This window comes from Ornithorhynchus anatinus, chromosome 13, assembly GCF_004115215.2.
Source record: "Ornithorhynchus anatinus isolate Pmale09 chromosome 13, mOrnAna1.pri.v4, whole genome shotgun sequence".
NCBI lineage: Eukaryota > Metazoa > Chordata > Mammalia > Monotremata > Ornithorhynchidae > Ornithorhynchus > Ornithorhynchus anatinus.
Genome location: NC_041740.1, coordinates 23,696,106 through 23,722,130, shown reverse-complemented (window position 1 = coordinate 23,722,130; position 26,025 = coordinate 23,696,106). Strand labels below are relative to the sequence as shown.

At 52.9% G+C, this 26,025-nt stretch overlaps 1 protein-coding gene across 2 annotated transcripts in view; it reads right to left on the bottom strand.

Annotated features, from left to right (window-relative positions):
• Positions 1-26,025, bottom strand: part of COG5 (component of oligomeric golgi complex 5) — a 203,033-nt gene that overhangs the window by 170,776 nt on the left and 6,232 nt on the right. For both annotated transcript variants that reach the window (XM_029077969.2, XM_029077970.2), the window contains exons 3-6: positions 24,234-24,291; positions 18,279-18,333; positions 18,122-18,191; positions 5,830-5,950 (exon numbers count right to left, since the gene is read on the bottom strand). In XM_029077969.2, the coding sequence (XP_028933802.1) occupies positions 5,830-5,950; positions 18,122-18,191; positions 18,279-18,333; positions 24,234-24,291 (304 nt within the window). The remainder of the gene's footprint in view (positions 1-5,829; positions 5,951-18,121; positions 18,192-18,278; positions 18,334-24,233; positions 24,292-26,025) is intronic.

Sequence of the window (26,025 nt, the reverse complement as noted above, 5' to 3'; positions counted from 1 at the left end):
ACCGCTGCCCCTCAACTAGCATTTTTCACGGCGTGTTTGTGTGCGCGTGAGAGTTGCAGCCTTTTTAGATTCGAAGATGAGCCCGCAGTCGTTAGTTAGGGTCTCGGTGTGCAGAACGTGACCGTCAGGACCAACGTACAACTGACCATTCCTGCCGTACCCTGCGCGTCCCAACACTGGGCTTTTCTGTCCCCGCCGGAGTCTCCGGGACGGGATCCCGCCCCCCTCCCCTGCACCTGGGTCCCTACCGCCCGTGGTGACGGAGCTGTCGGAGCCCGGGCCGTGGGTTCGAATCCCGGCTCCGCCGCCCGTCTGCCCCGTGAGCCTGAGCGAGTCCCTTCGCTTCTCTGGGCCTCCGTCAGAGGGGCAGCGGGGCTCGGTGGAAAGAGGCCGGGCTTGGGAGTCGGGGGACGCGGGTTCTGATCTCGGCTCCGCCACCTGTCTGCCGCGTGACCCCGGGCGGGCCGCTTCGCTTCTCTGGGCCTCAGCAACCGCATCGGGAAAATGGGGATGGAGACCCCGTGAGCCCCGCGCGGGACAACCTGATGACCCTGTATCCACCCCGGTGCTTAGAACAGGGCCGGGTACACAGTAAGTGCTTAACGAAAACCATAATCATCCTCATCTCACGAAGACGCATTCCCCGCCCAAGAGGAGTTTACAGTCTAGAGGGGGAGACCTCCGTTACTAAAAACAAACGACAGATATGTATTCGTTCAATAGTATCGAGCACTTTCTATCTGCAGAGCACCGTACTGAGCGCCTGTACATAAGCGCGGCGGAGCCGGTCGGGGAGACGCGCAGGAGGGAGCCGAAGAAACGGAAAAGAGGGGTTCGGGCGGGGAAGGCCCCGTGGGGGAGATGGGCTTTCGGCCATACCAGTCTCCCGCTGGGGCAGCTGCCTGGGCCGAGAGAAACGGAGAGGGGGAGGGAGAGGAAAAAAAGAGGAAAAGCACGCCGAAAGCGCTGACCTCAGAGAGCTGCCGTCGGAGGCCTCCGGAGCCCTGCTGATGTAGGAAGGGAGCCGGGCAAGAGTGAGGCGGCCGCGGGGTAGATTATTTTAGGCCGGGCGGTCTCCGGGTGGTGAAGACCAAGACCGCGGAGTGGAAGCTTTCTTTCACAAGCGCCCCTTCCACGGGCCAAAAGCAACCTCCGGGGAGTTGACTCGCACACGCTGAGTGAAAAGAAAATCGACAGACTCCGCGTCTCAAGGTGGGGAGGAAGAACGGGAGCACGCCCATCCCGGGAGGTGGCCTGGGGCGACGTTTCCTCTTCCCGAGCGAGCGTTCAATCGTCATAATAGTAATTGTCATTACGGTGTTAAGCGCTTACTGCGTGCCAGGCACTGTTCTAAGCGCCGGGGTAGATACGAGGGAATCAGTTCCTGTCCCACGTGGGGCTCTCACCGTCTTCAGCCCCACTTTACGGACGAGGCAGCTGAGGCCCACAGAAGCGAGGCGACTTGCCCGAGGTCAGGCGGCAGGCGGGCGGTAGGGCCGCGACTAGAACCCACGACCTCTGACTCCCAAGCCCGGGCTCTCGCCGCTAAGCCACGCTGCTTGTGCTACGTCACGTGTTCGGAACATCACTGCGACCGAAATCCGCAACCCCCGAGAATCTGGACACCTGGCATCCTATCCCTCATATCGCGACACCGAGACGTGGCTTTAACATTTTCACTTAACGAGAGAAGCCGGTACATTTCTGTGCAGTTTCATCACTCGGCGCTTTTCGGGTATTGAGTTTAAAAAGCTGATTACTCACTGGATACCTTATGTTCAAATTTTTCACAGAGAAGGAGCCTGAAGATGAATAACGATCAGAAAATAAACAGTGGCTCTGTCCCATTTTCTGGAAAGTTTAAATCAATGTTGGACGAAAAACATACGTGGGGAATTGTCCCATTTACTTTTTATCACTTCTCGCGTTCTTGGGGGGAAAAAAAAAAAAAAATCAAAGACTCCTCGGCTATTTAAAGTTGGGTTGCCTTGAACCAAGAGAAGGTCAAACACGAATTTGGAAATTTCTCCATTTCAGGATACGGCAACGCAATTTCCTAGCGCCCCGGAAAGTTCACTTTCCTTTTTTACAGAAAGCCTGGAGTATTTTGGTCAAAAGGTTATTTCTAGACAGTTTCAAACACCTGAAAGTAGAAAACGTCCTCCAGTTAAAGTGACGGTTCCCGACCGAAGAAAAGAACCCAGGAGGCAAAATAGGCCAAAATTTTCCCTCCTTCTCCCAACCACTATTATATAAATAAAACGCTAAGCTGAATTTGGGTTTATTTCAAGGAGGTTTCATAATGCTTCACAGCTTTAACATGTTGCAGCTTAGCAACACGACAGGAACTGAAAAACATAAGCCATAAAAGTGAATGGTTCCCTTTTTCCCCAATGATAAAGGGAGATAGACTTTTCATATCTACCTAACAATTCACTGCTGCCTTTTATTACGGTATACTTCTTCTGCCGAGAACGATCTTTCGACCTGCACAGCTTCCGGCTGTAACAAATCCCACGTGTTTACTCCCGGTTGGGTGAAAAAGTATTTCTTGCGGCTGGATTTGAACGGGATATCTACCGAGCACCTACGAAGTGCTCGGGAGCGGCTCGGGCAACGAGCCCGGGCTTGGGAGTCAGAGGCGGTGGGTTCTGACCCCGGCTCCTCCACTTGTCGGCTCTGTGACTTTGGGCAAGTCACTTCGCTTCTCTGTGCCTCCGTTCTCTCATCTGTAAAATGGGGATGACAAGCGAGTCCCACGTGGGACAACCTGATAACCCTGTATCTCTCCCAGCGCTTGGCACAATAGTCAGCTCTTAACAAATACCTTTATTATTACTATTAAGAGAGAGAAACAGTTTGTTTTACAAACTAGAGAAACCAACAGGACAGAACCAACCGACAGGACCCAGAACGGCCTCAGGTCTTCCAAATTTGTCCAGACGTTGAACAACTGATGTCCCTCCGCCTCCTCAAAAGCGACAGTGTTTCACTGCCACAGCTAGCACCCAACCATCATCATCCGTTCACATTTACTGAGCGCTTACCGCGTGCAGAGCACTGTACTACGCGCTTGGGAGAGTACAGTCCCACAGAGTTGGCAGACACGTTCCCCGCCCACTGTGTACTCACGGTCTAGAGGGGGAGAAAGATGTTAATATAATACGAATAATTTACGATACATAACTTACAGACGTGTACATGAGCGCTGTAGGGTTGTGGGGGGCCGCGGATCTTCTGACGATGACAGATGGTCAGGGAGAGAAAAACAAAGCCTAAAAGTACGCGGACCGGCCTACCGCCGTGTTGCCAAAAGCAGACGGGCCCATCGTCACGGGACATTTCTAGGTAAGGGGGGGGGGGCGGGACGGCCGACAGACGAAACGGTCATCGCACCCCGCGGGACCAGACCGCTCCAAGCGCCGTGGCCCACTCCGCTCGGCGCTCGGACTCCTCGCCGACGCCACCTTCCGCCTCCCGGACCGGAGAAGGGCGCGTCGAACGTGCCCGCCGTCTACCCGACGGCATCTCGCAGGCCTAAGGGCGGGGACCTCTGGCTCGCCCGTCGGATGCGGGTGTGATTCTCCGGCCCGGGTACCCGCCGCGTGGGCGGATACGGCACCGTACGGGCGACGCCGTCGTCTCCCTCGCGGTTTTCGCCCCGAGCCCAGACATCCCAACGCTCACGACGTCACACGCACCGGCTCGTGACACCACTGGGCAGTGACCATTTTGCAGAAGTCCACCGACCCTAGGGCACTGCTCCCCAAGGATCTATGTGTGACCCCACCAATCTGCCCAGGGCCATTTCGCTCCCCTCGCAGTCCCACTGGACCCGGGCGCCGTGAACGAGGCGGAGGGAGACTGGGCGATTAAAATACCGGCTATGAGCAGAGCACGGCCCCGGGAGTCGGAAGGACCTGGGTTCTAATCCCGGCTCCGCCCCTTGTATGCTGTGTGATGCCGGACAAGTCACCTCGCTTCTCTGGACCTCAGTTACCCCATCTGTAAAATGGGGGTGAAGACGGCGAAGCCCCTGTGAGACGGGGACTGTGTCCGACACATTCAGTATCTTGTATCTACCCCGACCACTGGTTTTGTTTTGTTGTCCGTCTCCCCGTTTCAGACCGTGAGCCCGTCGTTGGGCAGGGGCTGTCTCTATCTGTTGCCCAGTTGTACATTCCAAGCGCTCAGTAGTGCTCTGCACACAGTAAGCGCTCAGTAAATACGGCTGAATGAGATACCACGGTGATTACTTTCATTATCATCCTTACACAGAGGCACCCGGTCCGGTATCCAGACAAGGACAGAAGAACCAGGTGAACAGCCTTCCAAACAAGAGCAGATAAACGGTTTTAAACGGTGCTTGGCACATAGTAAGCGCTTAACAGATACCATAGCCATCATAATTAATTCTAAGGTCTCGGATACTTGGGATTTTAACTAAACAGAGACGCGCGTTACGGGGTTTTGTCTAAACTATTTAAAAAAAAACCCCAACTCTATAGATGAAAAAAAGCAAAATGCCTTATTATTATGGTATTTCTTAAGCGCTCACTATGTGCCAGCCACTGTAATAGCACTGGGGCGGATACACGCAAACTGGGTTTCCTAACCTCTCTGAGTTTCTCCTCTATTACGCGACAGTGAGACGCTACAGAGGCACCAAACCGTATATAACCCGAGAAACTTTTGAAAACGCATCTGATCAGCTGCTTAGCTTTAATTTTCTTCTGAAACCCTGGATGAAGATAACACCGAAGGACTAACGGATTGGGATTCCGCGCTACACCGACGGAGAACATTAGGATTAATACCGGAGCTTCCTTTAAAAAAAGTCTATCCCCACCGGTTCCGACCCAGCATCTGTCAATTTTCGAAGGCGCTGTAATCATCTAACAAATTTCTGATTACAAAGAGAAACATCGGTAATGATAAATATACCCCCCAAAACTGAGATTAATTTTCGTTTGTCTCTTCAGAGCTCCGCGCTCCCGAGATTATTTCGGAGCCGCGGTTTAAAATACCGAGAAATTGCAGCAAAAATAACAGCTGATACTATGATTTCTACAGCGTTCAGATTAGCATTTACTGAGAGAACATTTGAGCATTACTCATTTTTTAAAAACTTTAAAAATAAACCCCCAAATAAGCATAAACTTGAAAGAAAGGAGGATGCCAAGAGCAATGAAGCGGAGTCTTAATTAGCCCAAGTAAAAGCACGAAGCGTTCTTTAAAAAAAGTCATCTCTTGGTGAGCAGTGACAAAGTGGACCACAGAGCTCCTCTGGAGCGATTCAAAATGGAAAACGCCGCCATCTCCCCGGCTCTTATACGATTCCGAAGACCCACGCCCCACAGGAGGAATGTGCCGGACGCCCTCCTCCGAACGCAGCTCCCCACAGCTACTCTCCCTTCCATTTCCCATTTTTTGGCTAGTCGAGGTTTCGCGAAATTGGGCTCTTCCTCCCTTCCACGGGAAGAGCGATACAGGTGTACGTGGTGCCCGGGGGTAGGAAGGCAGAACGTTGGCATCCCAACGGCTCATCTCCGGGAGAGGCGCGACCTCGAAGGGAGAGCGGGCGGACCCGAGGAGGGGTGGAACTGCCGGGCCACTTTTAGGGCGCGAACCCCACCCCGCCCCCCGCCAGATCGAATACTCGAATACGTTTCAGCGGTCAGAAAATCTGATTTTATTTTCCATTTTCGACCGCTCGGGTTTAACGACCAAAGACCTCCAAGAGCGTAAGACGAACCAACGCTGCAGAACCGAAACAAATACTTCGTAGATTTAGAACCAGATCTTTAAGGCGGGGGAAAGAGCGCTTACCGAGTTCATTGAGGCTCTGCGCTGCCTTCGTTATTTCTCGACTTCCGCCCTGCAGCTGACCTTGGAGCCTCTTACTAAGGTACAGGATGCGGATTATCCTCCGGAGCAAGTCGCAGGCTACCTGGAGAGACACAGGTACGTCAGAGCCACCGCGGCCCGAGACACGAGACGCCGCGCTGAAAAGATAACGCCGCGCTGTACTGATTAGTTTCCGTAACGTCAATTAGGGATGGATGTTTCCGAAAATCGAAAAGAATTAACATTAAGAGAGACCAAAATACTTTCCAGCTGTGGGAACATCTAGCTTCTGGAATCTCCATATCCTCTAGGAAGAGGAAACAGCCTCACCCTGCACAACATCACCACCACCAGTGGTACTTATTGAGTGCTTTCTCTGTGCAGGGCACTGTACTGAGCGCTCGGGCAAGTACGACAACAGAGTCGGTAGATACATCCCTGCCCACAACGACCTCACGTCTAGAGGGAGAGACAGACGTCAATATGAATACCTCTGTACTCTCCCAAGCATTTAGTACAGTGTTCTGCACACCATAAATAGGATCGAACGAACGTAGGCGCGAATTCAACTGACCCAGCTCTCTGCCCCTAGGGAGATGAATGAATGACCAAACCATTCAAGGAAAAATGGTATCCATAAGCCACGAGAACCAGCGTGGCTTAGTGGATGGGGCCTGGGAGTCAAAAGGACCCGGGTTCTAATCCCGGCTCCGCCACGCGCCTGCTGTGCGACCTGGGGCAAATCGCCTAACTTCTCAAGGCCTCAGGTCCCTCACCCGTAAAATGCGGCTTAACAGCGTGAGCCCCACGTGGGACAAACCGATCGACTTGCATCTACCCTAGCGCTTAGAACAGGGCGTGGCACATAGTAAGTGCTTAACAAGCACCATCATTATTATTAGCGTCTAATGAAGCCGAGAGAGGCACAAAACGGAGATTCGGCTCTGGAAAGCCGCCTCCTGAGAGCTCGTTACCGGCAGGAAACGCGTCTGCCAACTCTGCTGCATTGCGCTCCCCCAATCTTTTGGTACAGTGTTCTGCATATAGTGAGCACTCAATAAATACCATTGATTGATTGATTTCTGTCATCCTTACGGTCAACCGGCTCTGCCACTTGGCAGCTGGGTGACTGGGGGCAAGTCACTTCACTTCCCTGTGCCTCAGAGACCTCATCTGTAAAATGGGGATTAACTGGGAGCCTCACGTGGGACAACCTGACTACCCTGTATCTACCCCGGCGCTCGGAACAGTGCTCTGCACATAGTAAGCGCTTAGCAAATACCAACATTATCAACTGCTCCCTCCCACTGCAATCTCCATCCACGGTTGGCACGGAGAACAACCTTTCAAATCTCTGAAGACAATTCGATAATCCCAGAGCCACGGCTAACTTTCTCACCCCTTTAATCGCCTCCCTCACCCTTCTATATCTAGTAGAGTTCAAGCTCTACTGGACAGGGAATGGGTCGATCGACCCGTGGTATTTATCGAGTGCTTACTGTACTTCGCGCAGCGTACAACGAAACGGAGTTTTTAGACGCGTTCCCCGCCCGAAGCGAGTTTTACATTCCCCTGCCGCGGAAGGCACGCAGATATTTTCCCCCAGAGCCACACCGAGCCCGTAACCCATTCGGCACTCTAGTCTAGGATGGTGGAGGACGGCAATCAGTTAATCAATGGTATTTATTGAGGGCCTACTCTGTTCGAAGAACCGTACTAAGCGCTTGGGAGAGTACGACAAAATTAGCAGATACTTTCCCTGCCCGGGAGGAGCTTACAGTCATTCGTTCGTTCGGTCGAATCTGTCGAGCGCTTACCGTGTACAGTCTGTGACCGACACACAGAGAAAAACGGGAAGGCCGTATTCAACGACCGTGGAAAAACCACCCTAAAACGGAACAGGTCAGTTCTCAACTCCCGAGATTCCGACCACTCCCGTCGGGGCTGCCCAGCCGGCGCTCCCATAAGCTCCCGGTGTTCCAAATGCCGGGATGGAGGCTGGGAGGATGGGGGTGGACATGGCCACTGGCCACGTGCAGCAGGCCGCTGGGGTCCCATCCATCAACGGCGCGTATTACGCACCAGTTAGAGAGCTCACCTCCTCCAGGAGGCCTTCCCAGGCTGAGCCCCTTTTTTCTTCCGCTCCTCCTCCCCATCGCCCCTACTCCCTCCCTCTACCCCCTTCCCCGCCCCACAGCACTTGGGTATATTTGTACATGTTTATTAACGGCGTACATATATCTATAATTCTATTTATTTTGATGCTACTGACGCCTGTCTACTCGTTCTGTTTTGTTGTCTGTCTTCCCCTTCTAGACTGTGAGCCCCTTGTTGGGTAGGGATTGTCTCCATCCGTCGCCCAACTGTGCTTTCCAAGCGCTTGGAACGTGGACTGAGAGGGTTTTCAGAAAAATGGCGCGGACAGCAGGGTGAAGTATGGACTGGAGTGGGGAGAGACAGGATGGCCTAGCGGAAGAGGAGCTCAGAACCTCAGGTTTCCAGGCCTTTGGATCCTCCAGATTTCCATGCCCACGCCCTGGAAGGAAAGCACTGTCCTACTACAACCCGGCCCACGCACTTCACTCTTCTAATGCCAACCTGCTCAATCTCAATCTCGTCTAGCTCGCCGCCGACCTCTGGCCCGCGTCTTGCCTCTGGCCTGGAACGCCCTCCCTCCTCAAATCCGACAGGCAGCGACTCTCGCCCTCGTCAAAGCCTTACTGAAGGCCCATCTCCTCCAAGAGGCCTTCCCCGAACTAAGCCCTCATTTCCTCTTCTTCCACCCCCTTCCGCGTTGACCTCGCACTTTGATTTGCTCCCTTTATTCACCCGTCCCTCAGCCCGCAGCAATCATGTACGGAGCCAGCATTTATCTATTTAAAGTTTGTCTCCCCGTCTAGACCGTAACCTCCTTGTGGGCAGGGAACGTGTCTACCGACTCTGTTACACCGTCCCAAACACTCAGAACGGAGCTCTGCACACCGTAAGCTCTCAATACGACCGACTGATCGCATGTTGCCGGGCTTCTCCCTCCTTCTGCAGTGGAAACGGATGGCCATCTGAGTGCACGTCTGCTCTCTCTCCTTCCCACCCTCGCGCCGCCCGCAACCGTCTTTTCCCTAACATACGTCCGCCCCTCGGATTTTCTGAAACAATCCCCAAGATTTGCTCTTCGGAGCCTCAGCCGGCTCTACAGTCAACCGGAGGACGACACGGCACAGTTCGCTGCTTTAAGGGTCACGAAGTAATTTCCCCCAGAGCCGGACTACACCCATGCCCACGTCGTGACGCCTCTAGACTGTCGGCTTCTCGTAGGCAGAGAACGTGTCTGTCGACTCTCGTCGGGTTGTATCCGCCCAAGCGCTTAGTCGAGTGTCCTTCATGCACATTAAGCGCCCGATAAATCCCACCGACTGACCACGCACGGTGCGTGCTGTTGGGGATGGCACAGAGCTGGAGGGGGATTACAACTCCCGTCCTCTGACTCCCAAGTCCGTGCTCTTGCCGCTGAGCCACGCTGCGTCTCTACCGGGCGGAGAGGGCTCCTCCGGGCTGAAAATCAGCCTGCAAAAGTGGGGGGTGGCCAGGTTTCCGGTGGGGGGGGGGGGGTCTGTCTTCCTTCCCCCCACCCCCTCTCTCCCCTACACACTGCCCACACAGCAGAGGAGGCCCCCGGGGCCCACAGAGTTGTCAGGAGGATGACGGGCAACGCTGGGCAGAGGCTACGTCCCCCGGAGTTCCTTGGGAACATCTGAGCCATTTATCCCATGTCCCAAACTCTGCCAAGTTAGGATACAGCGTGGGAAAAGGCAGATGAGAAGCCATCAGAGGAAGCAATAAGTCACTTTCTGTTTGGGCTGTTGTACCTCTCTCTCCTGTCAGGCACATGGGCTCACGGTAAAGATGAGTAAGCTCAAATACCTTGACGGCACGGCAACCGGAGGCTTTAACAGGCGACGCTCTCTAGAGCCGAGTAAGCGGAGCCGACGGCGCAAAGGTCGGAGCTCTGGGACGGGTTTAGATGCGACCTGCTACCCATTCGGAAATGTGAGCACCTGACTTCATGTTCGTCTTTCAATGCCTCTTTTTAATAGGAATTTCACTATTAAACTATCATTTGAAAAATGTCCGGCAAGACCATGGGTTTCTTTTTCCCCCAAGCTTTCCACGGCGATCCTTTACCAAAACGTGACATGCATTATAAGAAAAGGGCGTGGAACCTGTCCTAAAGGATCGGCTACCGGGGAATAAAGGAAGTGAGGATGAAGGGAAGACAAGGAACTGGGAAAGAGGTGCCCTCTAGAGCACTGACACGGACAGCAACGGAGCCGTCCGCCTCGGCCTGAGAAAACATCCCCGCTCCTTAAGAGGTCACTTCACCGGGGCCCCGGGGCAGGCCGAGGCAGTTTCTCTGGACGATTCTCCACAGATCCTCCGTGAATTCTCCCCAGACCAGGGGAGGACACCGTAAGGCAGCCAGGTCAAAGACCAAGTGACCGACAGGCCTGGCTGAAAGAACTGCCGGGAAGAAAAGGGCTAAAAAGAATGACAAAACTAGGCCTGCAAAGGGGCTGGTTTCGTCTTCACTTCCCAGAAGCCATCGGAACACTCCGAGAGGAGTTTGGCTTCTCTCCCCATGGCAGAAGAACTACACGGTGCCTGGCACATAGTAAGCGCTTAAATTCCAGAATTATTTCCTCTCTGGCCAGGGGTTTTCCTCAAAAAGAACTCGGAAAAAACCCTCAGTCGGGTGGGCTGCTTTAACTCTGCCCGGCTGCTCCGTTCCCCTTGTCTGGAACCTACCTAGCCGAATTTCTCAGTGTGCTGAACTGTTTTTCTCCTCTTCCCCTAGACCCGCGGTAGAATGGACTGGAATGATCTACTCTGAGATTATTCCAGTTGACTATTTTCCATCATCTTTCCCAAGGTTATCAACCGTGATAATTAGAACCTTTGCAGAGTTAACAGATGGATCTTGGCCAATACCTTATCACCCTCTCTTCTCTGAAACGCTCTAAATACAGTTTCATCATTCTTAGTTTGGTGTCCTACAGCTGGTTGGCCCCGAACACCTCTCGAAGCAAATATCCTGAGTCTCTCTACTCCACGAATCCCCTCCAAATTCCACATCCCGGCAGCTTTTCCCACTTCAGGCCACCTCCCCTACCCCAACACGAGATTTTCGGTCATCAGCTCGTGACTGGGTCACAGTACAGCTTATGATAATAAAGATGGCATTTGTTAAGCGCTTACTATGTGCCAAGCACTGTGCTAAGCGCTAGGGTAGACACAAGGGAGTCAGGTTGACGCACGTGGGTGTCTCAGACTTAACCCCCATTTTACGGAGGAGGGAACTGAGGCCCAGAGAAGTGCCGTGACTTGCCCAGAGTCACCCAGCTGACAAGCGGCGGAGCCGGGACCGGAACCCACCACCTCTGACTCCCAAGCCCGGGCTCTTTCCACTGAGCCACGCTGCTTCTCTAAGCTTAAGATGGCTACCGGGGAAGAGCCCAAGTCCCTTTTCACAGGCGTCTCGATCCAGTCCGCTTACTGACAGAAGTGACAGTCTGGGAATTCTTCTTCCCCGGATAAATTCGGCAGCTGCCTCACGCCCTTCGGTCTGTGGCCTCTCTCGCCCCCGTTGACTTTCACCAGCTTACGGCTCCCGCGCTGATTCCGCAGCCCTCGGCATCTTATCGTTCCGTGCGTTTTTGGACTCTTTCCCCCATCGGCGCGATGAGGGAAGAAGGGAGGGAAAGTGGGCGGCTGAATCTTCCAGAATCCCGGTCTCAACGCCATTAGGGAGAAAAGGAAGCGGAGGGGAGAAGGGGTAGGAGTAGGGGAGGAAGCTGGGAAATGACTGATTATCATCAAGGAGAACTGGATTTATATTTCGGGTTTCAATTAGTCATCTAAGCTAGAACGATAAACATCCAGTCTGATCAACGCCACCCCATCAACTAGTTTTGTTCTGCCTAAAATACGCATCTCATTTAGCAGTCATTTAGCCGTGGCTTCCCAGAGCCGAAAAATAGGATTAAATGACCTAACGACACCGAAACCAAACAAACGACGATATTTTTAAAACGTTCCATTCATCATTTCGAAGCACCGGGGCGCTTTAGAGCGATTCACTTTCACTACGTGCCACTGGGCCAATAACGACGGCCTGTCACACACAACTGTGAGGAGGCTCTATTAGTTACAGAGGGATGTGGACGTAACCATTCATTTGTGTTTTCGCACATCAAAAGAGAAAATGAATCCGCCTTGAGAACCTTAAACGGCAAGAGTGTTAAAATCCCCCCAACCTCATCGAGAACGGGAAGAACCGCTCCTGAAGTTGCCCTCCTTTGTTCTTGATTATAACTCAGCCTGGATACCACGTCGTGCACAGTTGCTTCATTTCTCTTTTTTTAAAAAATGATGGCTGTTGAGCGCTTACTATGGGCCGGGCACTAGAAGAAGCGCCGTGGTAGTCACGGTCCATGTTCCACAGAAGGGCTCCCCATTTTACAGAGGAAGGAACCGAGGCGCAGAGAACGGCAGCGAGTTGCCCGAGGTCCCCCCAGCCGACAAGTGGCGGAGCTGGAATTAGATCCCACGTCCTCTGACTCCCGGTCCCACGTTCTTTCCACTAGGCCACCCTACTTCTTCACGTACGTAGAAGCGCGAGGGAGGAAAATGAGGTAACAGAATTGGATACCACCGCTAATCAATCACCACTATCTTCAGACCAACAACATAGCAACAACTCTCGGCAATCGACCGGTCAGTGGCACTCGCTGAGCGCTTACCGTGTGCAGAACACTGTGCTAAGCGCTTGGCAGATACGTTCCCCGCCCACAAGGAACGGGCTTCGGGGGGAGGTCAGACGGGAAAAGAAATTATGGATATAAGTGCAGTGGGGCTGACGATGGGGGTGGGGGATATCGAGAGCTTACAGGCTGCAGATCCAGGTGCACGGGTGACGCAGAAGGGACGGGGTCACGGGAAGCAGAAAAAAAACCTGGGGTCTGGGCTCTACTAGATTTTCTTCTGAGGAACGATACTGTTCTTACTGCACAATTTTTAAATCCACCGAATACCACATGGAAGTAGAGAGAGACACACACATACACATGTGCCTATATCCATAATTCCATTTATCTGTTTTGATGCCATTGGTACCGGTCTACTTGTTCTGTTATCTGTCTCCCCCGTCTAGACTGTGCGCCCCATGTTGGGTAGGGATTGTCTCTGTTGCCGAACTGAACTTTCCACGCGCTTAGGGCAGTGCTCTGCACACAGTAAGCGCTCAATAAATACGATTGAATGAATGATAGAATGAATGTGTGTGGAGGGAGAGAGTCCGCTACAGACCAAGAGGACAGATTCATATACTTATATAAATATCTATACAAAGAGCTGTCTTGCGGGGTCCAAGATGACACTCCTGACAGGGCGATTTTTATCGGTGTGTACTTCCATGTGACTAACACAACTGATGATTAACCGAGAAGCCATTCCACATCACGGGCACATAAAGATTGGCGATGTTGCCCTGGAATTTTTTCCACTCCTAGCGACTGAAGCCGTTTTAACTTCTCCCTCTTGACGCCGCGACCTTCTCAAAGGCACCCGCCCGAAGAGAGGCCGCCCAGCTCTGATCGCCAAACCCCGACCTGGTCCGCCTTCCGCTATCGTCACCCAGAGGCCAGCAGTTACGCTGGGTCACGTGAGGGTTGGCTTCGCCGGCCCTCTGGAAGTCACCGATGAGCTCCTTCTTGCCAACTCCAGAGGCCTCTAACTCCATCCTAATCCCCCTCGACCTCTCGGCTGCCTGAGGAAAAGAAGACAGCACCGGGACCAAAAGAACAGGGAAGAAGCGAAGCCGAGCGGAAAGGGTGCGGGCGTGGGAGTCGGACCACCTGGGTCCTACTCCCGGCTCCGCCCGTCACCCGTCGTATAACTATAACAATAATTACGGTATTTAAGCGCTTACTACGTGCCGGGCGCTGTACTAAGCGCCGGGGAAGCACAAGCAAATCATATTGGACACAGTCCCTGTCCCATGTGGGGCTCACGGTCTCAATCCCCACGCTACAGATGAGGTCGCTGAGGCCCAGCTAAGTGAAGTCACTTGCCCAAGGTCCCACAGCAGACAAGTGGCAGAACGGGGATTATTCATTCAGACATTCAATCGTATTTACTGAGCGCTTACTGTGTGCAGAGGACTGTACTAAGCGCTTGGAGAGCACAATTGGGCAACAGGTAGAGGCGATCGCTACCCAACAACGGGCTCGCGGTCCAGAAGGGGGAGACAGACGACAAAATAAATCAAGCGGACGGGCATCGACAGCATCAAAATAGACAATGTAACCTTCTGACTCCCAGGCTCATGCTCCTTCCGCTATGCCATGCTGCTCCTACGACCTCGGGCAAGTCACTTGACTTCTCTGTGCCTCAGTTCCTCGATGGTAAAATGGGGATTCAGGACCTGGTCTCCCTCCCACGAGGGCTACAAGCCCCAGGTGGAACAGGGGCCGCGTCTGGCCTGATTAATTTGTATCCACCCCAGCACTTAGAAAGTGCTTGACAGATAGTAAGCACTTAAACACCATAATTAATTAATGATCTCTACTTTTCATTTCTATTACATTTTAGCAAAGGTTCTCAGGAGAATTTACACGTCTAAAAATAGAATTTAATAAAGTGGGCTGCAGGCACAATCTGTCACTGTCCTCTAAAGCTATGGAATCCTGAAGCTCAGAGGAGGACGTTCGAGAGGTGAGGCGGAATTAAATAGTAAAGGGCAGATGTCGTGGAAACTTTGGAGGGACGAATGGAAAGGTTTGTTAGGCGGCAGGTTTTTAGACTTAACTTGAAAGGACGAGGAGGGGGCTGAAATTCTGACCCCACTAGCGTAACGATGGTTTCCTACTGAGTCGACTGGGGAGTGGACAGATCCATCACTGGTATTTCTTGAGCACCTACTGCGTGCAGAGCACTGAAATAAGCATTTGGGGAGCGCTCAAAACAAGGCTGTGAACAGACACGTTCCCTACCCACCACGCGCTTACAGCCCAGAGGAGAGCACAGAGGTGACCGCCGAGAAAACCCTCCTACTCGAGATGCAGAATCTGTCTTTCAAAATGGAGACCCTAAAGAGGTTTGTGTCTAGGGAGAGATTCTTCAAATGCCTACCAAAAGAGAAGCAAGGATCAAGTGGTCACGAGTCAGTGAAAAAGCCCGGTGTGACTTCAAATTCCTATAAGAACAAATTCCATAAGCATTCTGTCCGCTGTGGGGAAGTGAGCCTTTATTTTTTAGTTCCTAGTGTACGGCACCTCCCAGTTCAAACCTTCGAGGCTACTGGGAGCTTCTACTACCAGAGGTTGGCTGGAAAAATCAATGGTTTTTTTTTTTTCCCGGCATTTGTTAGGTGTTCCCTGTGTGTTAGGCACTGTACTGATCGCTGGGGTAGATACGCGACAATCAGACTGGACACAGTCCAACTCCCTCACGGGGCTCGGTCTTAATCCCTACTTTCCAGCCGGGGTAACTGAGGCCCAGAGAAGTTGAGTGACCTGCCCAGCGTCACCCGGCAGACAAGTGGCGGAGCCAGGGTTAGAACCCAGGTCCTTCGGGCTTCCAGGTCCGTGCTCTATCCACTAGGCCACGGACAGGGACTGAGTTTACCAACTCAATTCTACTGCATTCTGTCGAGTGCTTCTTACAGTGCTCTGCACGCAGTAAGCCCTCAGTAGATACCACTCATTCATTCACTGATTCTCGCTCCACTCCTTTCCTTCTCCCAGTCCCTTGCTCTGCCCAGTTGGCAGCACTTACTGCGTGCAGGGGACTGGACCGAGTGCTCGGGAGAACACGATTCAGGACGAAAGCAAGAGAACAGGAAGCATCCCAAGAAGAAAACAGGCTAGATATAATTCCCGAACCCTGTTTAGATGTGAAAAAACCACCTATGAATAAATGGTTTCAAAAGTTACAAAGTCTCCCCACCTGAGAGGACACCGAAGACTTTTTAGCGCCCGAAAATTAATTTAGTACAGGCATTTCTCCTACAGGACTGCCAACGCACTCCTGCAGAACGGCTGTGGGATCCACACGTCACGTTATGTCAGCAAGTGCTTCAATACTGAACCGAGGATTAGAGAAGTTAGTTCGAAAAACTGTCGAAACAGAACGCGACATTCTAACGGGCAGGAAGAAACCGAAAAAGATGTGGAAGACAGAGAAGTGAACTTGATCTATTTCCCATTTGAGTACAAATCCCTGACAGTAGGGAACACGTATCTCGCCTCTGCTGTGCTCTCCAGAGCATTTAGTGCAGTGTTTACAACCCAGAAAGCACTCCCTAAATGCCAGTGATTAATTACTTCGCTCGATTTCCTGCCATTCCTCTATTTCCCAAACCCCTGTTAGAGCTTATTAGGAGCTCGAGGATCAGTCTGGACTGTTAATTATCAGTTTCTAGTAAATGATTAATTTCATCTGGTGAATGATGAATTCTGAATACAGGCGGTCCCCTCTGTAACGTCAATCACGATCCCGCCAGCCGCTCCAAGCGGCTGTCCCAGGAGAGCCCCACCTGGAGAGAATCCACCCTCGGCTGCATTATGGAAACCGCGTTCCCCTATTACTCCAACGTGTTCTCTCCAACCCGTGTAATGAAACCACCCACCGTGGGGGGAAATGAGACTAGCGCATTAAGGAAAATGACATCGGCTACGGTGTAATCTCACATTTTATCATTTGGAACAAAGACGGCCATATCCACAATTTTAAAGCTTAATAACGCCACTTGTTTCGGCGTGACTTTCTGGGAATTTTAGGCTTCTTAAACAATCGATCCTGTTTCCTGCGTGCTTTCTGCATGCAGAGCGCTGAACTAAATACTTGGGGGGAGTAAAATATAACAGAGTTGGTAGACATGCTCCCTGCCCACAGGGAGAAGCAGTGTGGCCTAGTGGAAAGAGCACAGGCTGGGACTCTGAGGATCTGGATCCCTCCACTCATCTGCTGTGTGACCGTGTGCAAGTCACTTAACTTCTCCGTGCCTCAGTTACCTCACTGTAAAATGGGGATTAAGAATTGTGAGCCCTATGTGGGACAGGGACTGTCTCCAAACTAATCATCTTGAATCTACCCCGATGTTTAGGAACACATAGAGTGCTTGACTCACTTTGTTGTCGTTTTTTTAATAAAAAAGGAGTTTACAGTCCAGAGGAGATACATACTGTGGGGCTAGTGGTGGGGTGAATACTAGGAGGCCAAAGGGCACGGGTTCAAGTGCGAGTGAAATTCATAACATGCAATTTCACTGTGCTGTTTAAATAGACTATACATATTACAAATAGCTGGGATCTTCACTTTCTTTTGACACAAGAAAAATGGAATGCAATGAGCATGTCGACGCGCACATGGAAAAACTTGGATTTTCTCTTCCTCCTCTCGTTCAGAATTCTCTTCTTCCTCTATTTATCTTCTCAACATGGAATAGAGGGCTCACTAAGAGAGTCTGGGGGGGCTCTCTCTCTCTCTCTCTCACCCCCAACTTTGCTTCCTTCCATCCATTGCTGACTTCCTAACTCCCCTTTCCCTGCCTGGACAATGATCAGAGGCCTATGGGCAGCAGGAAGAGTATTAGGAGTGGGTTTAACTCACACCGCGTGGACCCGAAGACCTCACTTCTAGATGCAAAAAAAACTTAGGGGGGTGAGGGTCGGGCGGGAAGCGCTCTTGACTGTGCTGCTTCTCTCGAGGTTGAGTGTATCCATCGCATCTATTGAGCACTTCCGACGTGCAGAGTACGCCAAGGAGAGCTTGGGAAAGTAATAATAATAATAATAATAATGAGGGCATTTGCTAAGCTCTTACTATGCACCAAGCACTGTTCTACGCGCCGGGGGAGATAAAAGGTCATCGGGTTAACCCACGTGGGGCTCACGGTCTTCATCCCCATTTTGCAGATGAGGTGACTGAGGTCCAGAGGAGTGAAGTGACCCGTCCAAGGTCACACAGCAGACAAGGGGCGGAGCCGGGACTAGAACCCAGGTCCTTCTGATTCCCAGGCCCGGGCTCTATCCAGCAGGCTGCTTCTCTACACGCGGAAGGCGCTCGATTAATGCCGTTCCCGATGATAATGCACGATTTCTTCTTTTTCAGTTCCTTTCCCGTATCCCCGGATCCCTACCAGGTCCATTCACTCATCCAAAGGGCAACGCCACCTTGTATTTCTCACAAGGAAATCATCGTTGAAAATGCAACATACCTGCAGTCTCGCCAACTGGGCTGTGCGTCCTACTATTTTGTTGTACGGGTCAACAATTTTGACTCTGATCCTGGCAAAAAGAACGAAACCCTTTCTTTAAAACCTTCAGGAAAAATGTTTCGATACTTTGACCGTCACTTGATTCAATACACCGTACCTGTCCACGGCGCCCTGAAGAGCCCCGATTCTTGTCTGCATCATCTGAAGAACACCTATAGAGAGGGGTGGAAAAAACCATTTTAAGCTTCAGATGTGGGGAAAAAAAAACAATTAGGCTGAAGAAAAGCCGGACTCGTAATTAAACAATGTGGCCCCCGGGACTATCCCTGTGTTTCTCCCGGCTACCGAGGTTACTGTTTTCCCCGGCCAAAAGAGGGGTGAACCAGCGAGAGGAGAATGCCGGCAGGAGCTGCGGCGTCTCTGTACCCGCTTTCTCTGATTGAAGACGGGGATCAGACGTTTGTCCTTCGGCCCTCTCGAGATCGTGAACCCCACGCGAGCCAAGAACTCTGAGCTGATCGTCTTGTATTCGCCCACCCGACCCACCAAAAAGAAACTCCTTAACCATCCGCTTTAAAGCACTCCATGCCTCTTACCTCGCCGATTTCCTACTACAACTCGGCACGCTCGTTTCACTCCTCCAATGCCAATTTACATCCCGTACCTCGATCTCCTCTATCTAGTCACCCCGACCCCTTGCTTACATCTTCGCTCTGGCCTAGAGTTCCCGGCCGGTCATAAATGACAGGCACCACTCACTCCCCCTTCAAAGCCTTATTAAAAATCTCATCTCCTCCAAAAGGCCTTCCCCGACTAAACCCTCGTTTCCCCTTCTCCCATCCCCTTCTGCCTCATCCTCGCACGTGGATTTGTACCCATTAAAAGCACTTGCCATCCACCCCACCCTCAGCCCCGGCACTTCCGTAAATTTCCGTATTTTATTTGAATGTCCGCCCCTCTAGACTGTAAGCTCCTTGTGGGCAGGGAACATCTCTACCGACTCTGCTGTAACGGACCCTCTCAAGCGCTTAGTACAGTGCTCTGCACCCGGGAAGCGCTCAGTGAATAAGTACGCAGTATGCTCCTAAGTGTTCTCCGCACGGCCAGAGAAATTCATGCTAATTAAAAAGACTTCACTAGCTCTCTCCCACGTACGGGCTAGGGCTAAGTACTGTATAAAGACAGAAAAATCAATCCCGGATCAAATGAAATATGATTTCCTTCACATCTGCTACTCAGAGGAGCGCTGAAAAAAACTGAGAATATTCCATTATTTTTTTTTGTATATAAATGCAGAATTTAGGGTTTCAAACTTTTGTAACTGGAATACACTCATCTACTGGCCGAATAATAAAACTGCAGTTCGGTTTCGCGGTGAGCTGATCCCCGAAGAGCTGTGCGGGCGAAGCAGTCCCGTTGTTCAATCTGTCACTGTTTTCTTCATGACTTCATGACTCATCGGCCCCCACACCCCCTCGCAAGAGCACGCTACAACGGCTTCTTTTCAGGCTTGGGAAAAAAAAAAAATCCTTCTGCGAACGACTGCGGCCGCTCAGAGCGTAGCGAATCCCCGCGAGACTGACAAGACCCAATCCGGGGGGCGTCAGGCTAAGAGGGCTCGAACCTTTGGAGCTCCCGACCAGCCAGGACCTCTGGGGCGGGCCCCGCTATCTCTACCGTACAGTCGGATCTCCGCCAGCGAGGACCGTCTGGTTCTCACTGTACCCTGCTTTGGCTCCGCCGACATACCGGCCCCGGAAAAGACGCTTTATTCGCCCATCTCTCGGGGCTTAAGGACACTGCGTGGGTCGGGGTGCCGACGCTGAGGTCGCCCCCGGGCGCCTCTGGCCGTACGCTCGTAGGGGCAGGGAACGCGTCCGTTCTACGGTCGCTGGCCGCCCCCGGCGCGGACCGTGTCGTGGGGCCACCGCCGAGCTCGACCGCCAGGGACCCGAGTGCTCGGCTCAGTCCGGAGCGTCCGGTCGTTGCGATCCCCATCGTTGAGCCTCCCGCCCTGGAGGGTGCCGCCGGTCACGGGAGCGCGGCCCTCGGCCTCCCCTAAGTCACCCCGATTCTTGGCCCGGAACAGCGTCCTTCGTTTAGATAGCAAGAATGACGATTACGGTATTTCTTAAGTGCTTACTAAGTGCCAAGCACCGTTCTAAGCCGTCGTTATCGTGGAAAGATGATGCGGTCAGCAGAGAGGAGGGAGCGGGGAGACGCGGGAGGTCGGAAGGTCAGCAGGGAGGCCGATGCAGTAATCAAAGCGGGAAGGGATACGTGACTGTATTAATAATAAATGCTCTACGCCATGACAACAACCTGGCTGGACCACTTTGGGCAAAAATCACCTTTTCCTCTGCTCCCCCTCCCCTCCCCACCGCCCCGACTCGCTCACTTCGCTCTACCCCGCTCCCCGCCCCACAGCGCTTGCATACATATGTACATATTTATAATTCTCTTTACCTCTTATTAACGTTGTGCATATATCTGTAATTCTACTTATTTATAATGAAGCTACTGTTGCCCGTTTGCTCGTTTTGATTCTTTGCTTCTAGACCGTGAGCCCGTTCCGGCCAGGGATTGTCTCTATCTTTTGCTGAACTGTACTTCCCCAGCCCTTCCTACGGTAAGCGCTCAAAAAATACGACTGAATGAACTCTGCGGTTGGGACTATCCCATCTGTGCCCTCCACGTTCAGAAAATCAACTGGGCGACCGCTCCGTTCTCCACTTTCCTTGGGCTGGGTGGACCCAGCCGACGCAGCGTCGACGGGGCCTGTTGGGAGGCAGTCATCCACCCGTGGTATTTACTGAGCGCTCGCTGCGCGCAGAGGATCGTACTGGGCACTTGGGAGAGGACAACAGAGCAGGCAGAAGCGATCTAGGAAGATGGCATTCCAGTCTCGGGACTGAAAAAGATAAAAATGTTGACAGATGCAGGCTCCAGAAAGTGATAAGCAGGCAAGAGTAGCGGGTGTGATATACAGAACGTGATATTTGTAGATATATATATAGACCTCTCGCTACACACACAATTCAGCGACAAATTGAGTGCTACACGTGTGTGTGTGTGTGTGTGTGAGAGAAAATCTACAAATTATCGATGACAAACCATTTATTTTTCACTCATTCATTCAATCCTACTTATTGAGCGCTTACTGTGTGCAGAGCGAACACTGAACTGAGCGCTTGGGAGAGTATAACATAGACACATTCCAACCCACAGTGAGCTCACAGTCTAGAGGGGGAGACAGACATTACTCCAGATAAATAGGTAAATGAATAAATTACAGATATATACATGTATGTGCCGTGGGGATGGGAAGGAGGATAAATGAAGGCGCGAGTAAGAGGGGCACAGAAGGAAGTGGGAGAAGAGGAGAGGAGGGCTCATCGGGGCAAGGCTTCTTGGAGGAGACGGGCCTTCCGTAAGGTTTTGAAGTGGGGGGGGAACAGCCCGTCACCAAATCCTGCCGGTCCCCCCTTCGCAACACCGCTAAAATCCGCCCTTTCCTCTCCATCCAAACCGCTACGACCTTAATGCAAGGACTCAACCTATCCTGCCTGGCCTCCTTGCCGACATTCCGACCTCCTGCCTCTCCCCACTCCAGTCCCTACTTCTCTCTGCTGCCCGCATCATCTTGCTACACGAACGTTCAGGACACGTCACCCCCATCTCCCTTAAAAATCTACAGTGGCTGCCCATCCACCTCCGTAGCAAACAAAAACGCCTCGCCATTGGCTTTAAAGCAGTCCGTCACCTTGCACCCTCATTCGTTCATCGTAATTCGAGCGCCTAGCGGGTGCCGAGCACTGTCCTAAGCGCTCACCCTCCTACCTCACCTCTCTTCTCTCCTACAACCCATCGTGCACGCTTCGCTCCTCCGGCGCTAACCTCACTGTGCCCCGATCCCGCCTCTGGCCTGGAACGCCCTCCCTCCTCAGATCCGCCAGACGATTACTCTCCCTGACTTCAAAGCCTTATTGAAGGCCCGTCTCCTCCAAGAGGCCTTCCCAGATTAAGCCCCACTGTCCCTCATCTCCCACTCCCTTCTGCGTCGCCCTCATTCGCTCCCTTTGTTCATCCCCCCCGGCCCAGCCTCACTGCGCTTCTATATCTAATTTCATTTATCTGCAACGATGTCTGTCTCTCCGCCGTCCCGCCTCCGACCGCGAGCTTGCTGTGGACAGGAAATGTCAGTTTATTGCTGCACCGTACTTTCCCAGGCGATTAGTACAGTGCTCTTAATAATCACTGTTCATTGAAGGAAAGACTACGAGGAGGGAGGGAGCTCCAGGCCAGAGACAGGATGTGGGCGAGAGGTCGGCGGCGACAGGCGGAGGTCGGAGACAGACGAGTCGGAGGTAGAGCGAGAGGGTCAGCATTCGAGGAGCAAAGTGGGTGAGCTGGGTTGAAGCAGGAGAGTAGCGAGGTGAAGCAGGAGGGGACAAGGTGTTTGAGGGCTTTAAAGCCAACGGGGAGGAGTCTGTCTGCCGCGGAGGTGGACGGGCAGCCTCTGGAGGTCCTCGAGCAGTGGGGAAGCGCGGGCTGAACGTCTTCGAGGGAAAATGATTCAGCCAGCAGAAGGGAGTACGGGCCGGAGCGGGGAGAGACAGGCGGCTGGGAGGTCAGCAAGGAGGCTGATGGAGTAATCGAGGCAGGATAGGATAGGGGCTTGCATTGATGTCGTAGCAGTTCGGACGGAGAGGAGGGGCTGGATCTTGGCAGTGTCGTGAAGACAGAACTGACAGGATCGAGTGATGGCTTGAACGGGCGGGTGGAACGAGAGAGGGGAGTCAAAGACAACGCCAAGGTTAAAGGCCCGTGAGACAAGAAGGATGACGGCGCCGGCCGTCATTAAAATGACGATGGCAAAGTATTGATGGTCCGGCAGGAACACTATCCCACTGTGCCCCAGGTGAGACCCACCCCAGGGGACGTGACCTGTACTAGTTTCTTATCCAGCACACGCACGCCCGGTCACCTCCATCTGCCCAACCGCCTCACCTCATTTCTCTCCTCCTCCAGCCCGGCCCGCACGCTCCGCTCCTCTGCCGCCGCTCACCTCCTCACTGGGCCTCCCTCTCGCCCGTCCCGCCGTCGACCTCCGGCCCACGTCCCGCCTCTGGCCCGGAACGCCCTCCCGCCTCACATCTTCCCTCCTTCGAAGCCCTACTGAGAGCTCACCTCCTCCAGGAGGCCTTCCCAGACTGAGCCCCCCTTATTTCTTCAGCTCCCCCTCCACTCCCCATCGCCCCGGCTCGCTCCCTTTGCCCTGTGTGCAGAGCGCCGTATCGAGCGCTTGGGAGAGCGGGTGGGGTGGGGAGGCTGCAATGTAAGGCTGAGGAAGGGGACAGAGGGCAGAGCAGAAGCAGAAGCAAAAAAATGAATACAGTGCAAAGGAAGCATGGGGAGGAGCTGAGAATATTTGGGGGGGGGGGGTGAGGAGATGTCCCCCCAAAAAGGCTCTGGGAATAGGAGAGGATTGGGGAGGGGGCTACTAGGTGGGGAATGATATAATAATAATGATAATTATGGTATTTAGGTGCTTACTAGGTGCCAGGCCCTGTTCTAAGCGCTGGGGTAGATAGAAGATAACTGGATTGGACGCAGTCCGTGCCACTCGGGGCTCACGGTCTTAATTCCCATTTCGCAGATCAGGGAATCGAGGCCCAGAGAAATGAAGCCACTTGCCCAAAGGTCACACAGCAGCCAAGTGGCGGGGGCGGGATTAGAACCCATGTCCTCCCGACTCCCAGGCCCGGGCTCTATCCACTAGGCCACCCTGCTTCTCGATACCTGCTTTAGAGTGTAAATGTAATTTTTACTTACCTGTAGTGTTCAGGTCATTACGTCGGGGCAGACCCTGGAACGGGTCCTAACTTACAACCTGCCAGCCTGTGAGAAGACCGACTTCACGATACGCAACCACGGGATTCGACCACATTTTCGAGGAAGATACCCCAGTTCTATCGTGGGAAACACCGCAGCTCCTCTTAGGGTTCCCACCGTGTGTAACAAAAAGGATGTTTAGTGCGTCTACTAAAAAGCGCAGTTTACATTTAAGGTTGACACCCCCCCAGTTTTCCGGCGGTTCACGGAAACATACCTTCCAGAGACTCAATTCCAGTGGCCTGTGCCAATAAGTCCTCGTGCCTCGTAACGACCTGGAAAGCGAAGAGGAGTGATCAGCGGAAATCTAAACGGGGCGGTGGGCCATCTGATTAATAGCCACAAACCTCCGGCGGGGAACGTCGCGTTCCCTCCCTTTGTTTCTCATTCTCGGGGTTTGCGCGAGTTGGCGTGGGCTTTAGGCGTCGACTATTCGAGAGGTCTCCGCGAGGGCCTTGGCAGTTTGGGGAACAAGGAATCTGGCTGTTTACGTGGAAGACGAGAGGGGGTGAAGGGAAGGTATGTTTGGGGTGAGTGTGTGCGGACGGGGAGGGTGGTAGGGAACTGCACCAACGTATGTCGATTATTATGTTATAATAACATAATCGTATGGTAATGACCCCTCACGCCACCTCCTTCGCCCACCCCCTCGGCCTCAGCCAAGCGGCCCGTGGAAGCGATTGCCCACCCACCTCCGTGTCCAGCAGAAACCCTTTATCGTCGGCTTCGGCGCGCCCGATCACTTTGCCCGCTCCTAGGTCGCCCCGCTACCCTCCCGCGACAACTCAGCCCTCGCGCTTCGCTTAATGCCGACCTTCCCGCTGTACGCGGCCCTCGTCTATCTGACCGCCAACTTCTCACCCGTGTCCTCCCCCGGCCTGGAACGCCCTGCCTCTTCAGATCCGACAGACGATTACTCTCCCCGCCTTCAAAGCCTTACTGAAGGCACATCGCTTCCAAGAGGTCTACCCGGACAAGCCCCGCTTTCCACCTCTCCCACTCCCTTCTGCACCGACTCGACTGGCTCCCTTTACTCATCCCCCCTCCCGGCCCCACTGCGCTTCCGTACGGATTTGTCATTTTTCTGTTTCTGTTTCTTCTAGACCGTAAGCTCCTTGTGGGCAGGGGACGTGTCTATTATCTTGTACTCTCCCCAGCACTCACTACAGAGCTCTGTACACTGTAAGCGCTCAATAAATACAACTGACTCGCAAAAGACACCAATGATCTCCTAGCAGCCAAATCCCCCACCTCTACTCCATCCTAATCCTCCTTTACCCCTCAGCTGCCTCTGACACCTTCATCCACCCCTTCTCCTAAAAACATTATCCAACCTCGGCTTCTCTGACACTGTCCTCTCCCGGTTCTCCTCCCGGCTCCCGGGCCATTCCGTCTCAGTCTCTTTCGCGGGCTCCTCCCATCTCCCACCTTCTAACTGCGGGAATCCCTCGAGGCTCAGTTCCGGATCCCCTTCTATTTTTCATCTGCACTCACTCTCTTCGAGAACTCTTTCGCTCCCATGGTTTCAACTGCCATCTCTATGAATCCCACATCTCTCTCTCTCCAGCCCTTATCTCTCTCCTCCTCCGCAGTCCCTTATTTCCTCCTGCCTTCGAGACATCACTACCGGGAGGTGCCGACACCTCAAATTTATCACATCCAACGCCCAACTCCTCATCTTCCCATCCAAACCCCGTCATTCCCCCGACTTCCCCATCGAAGTCGACGGCACCACCATCCCTCCTGTCTCACGGGCCCACGACGACGGAGCTGTCCTCGACTCATCTCTCTCACTCAACCCACGTAGTCGATCGGTCACCGGATCCTGCGGATTCAACCTTTACAATTGCTAAAATCTGCCCTTTTCTCTCCATCCAAACTGCTATCGTGTTAAACCGCGCACTCATCCTACCCCACCTTGAGAACCGCGTCGGCCTCCGTTTTGACCTCCCAGCCGCCTCCGCTCCCCACACGAGTCCGTACATTTCCTCTTCTCCCATTCCCTTCTG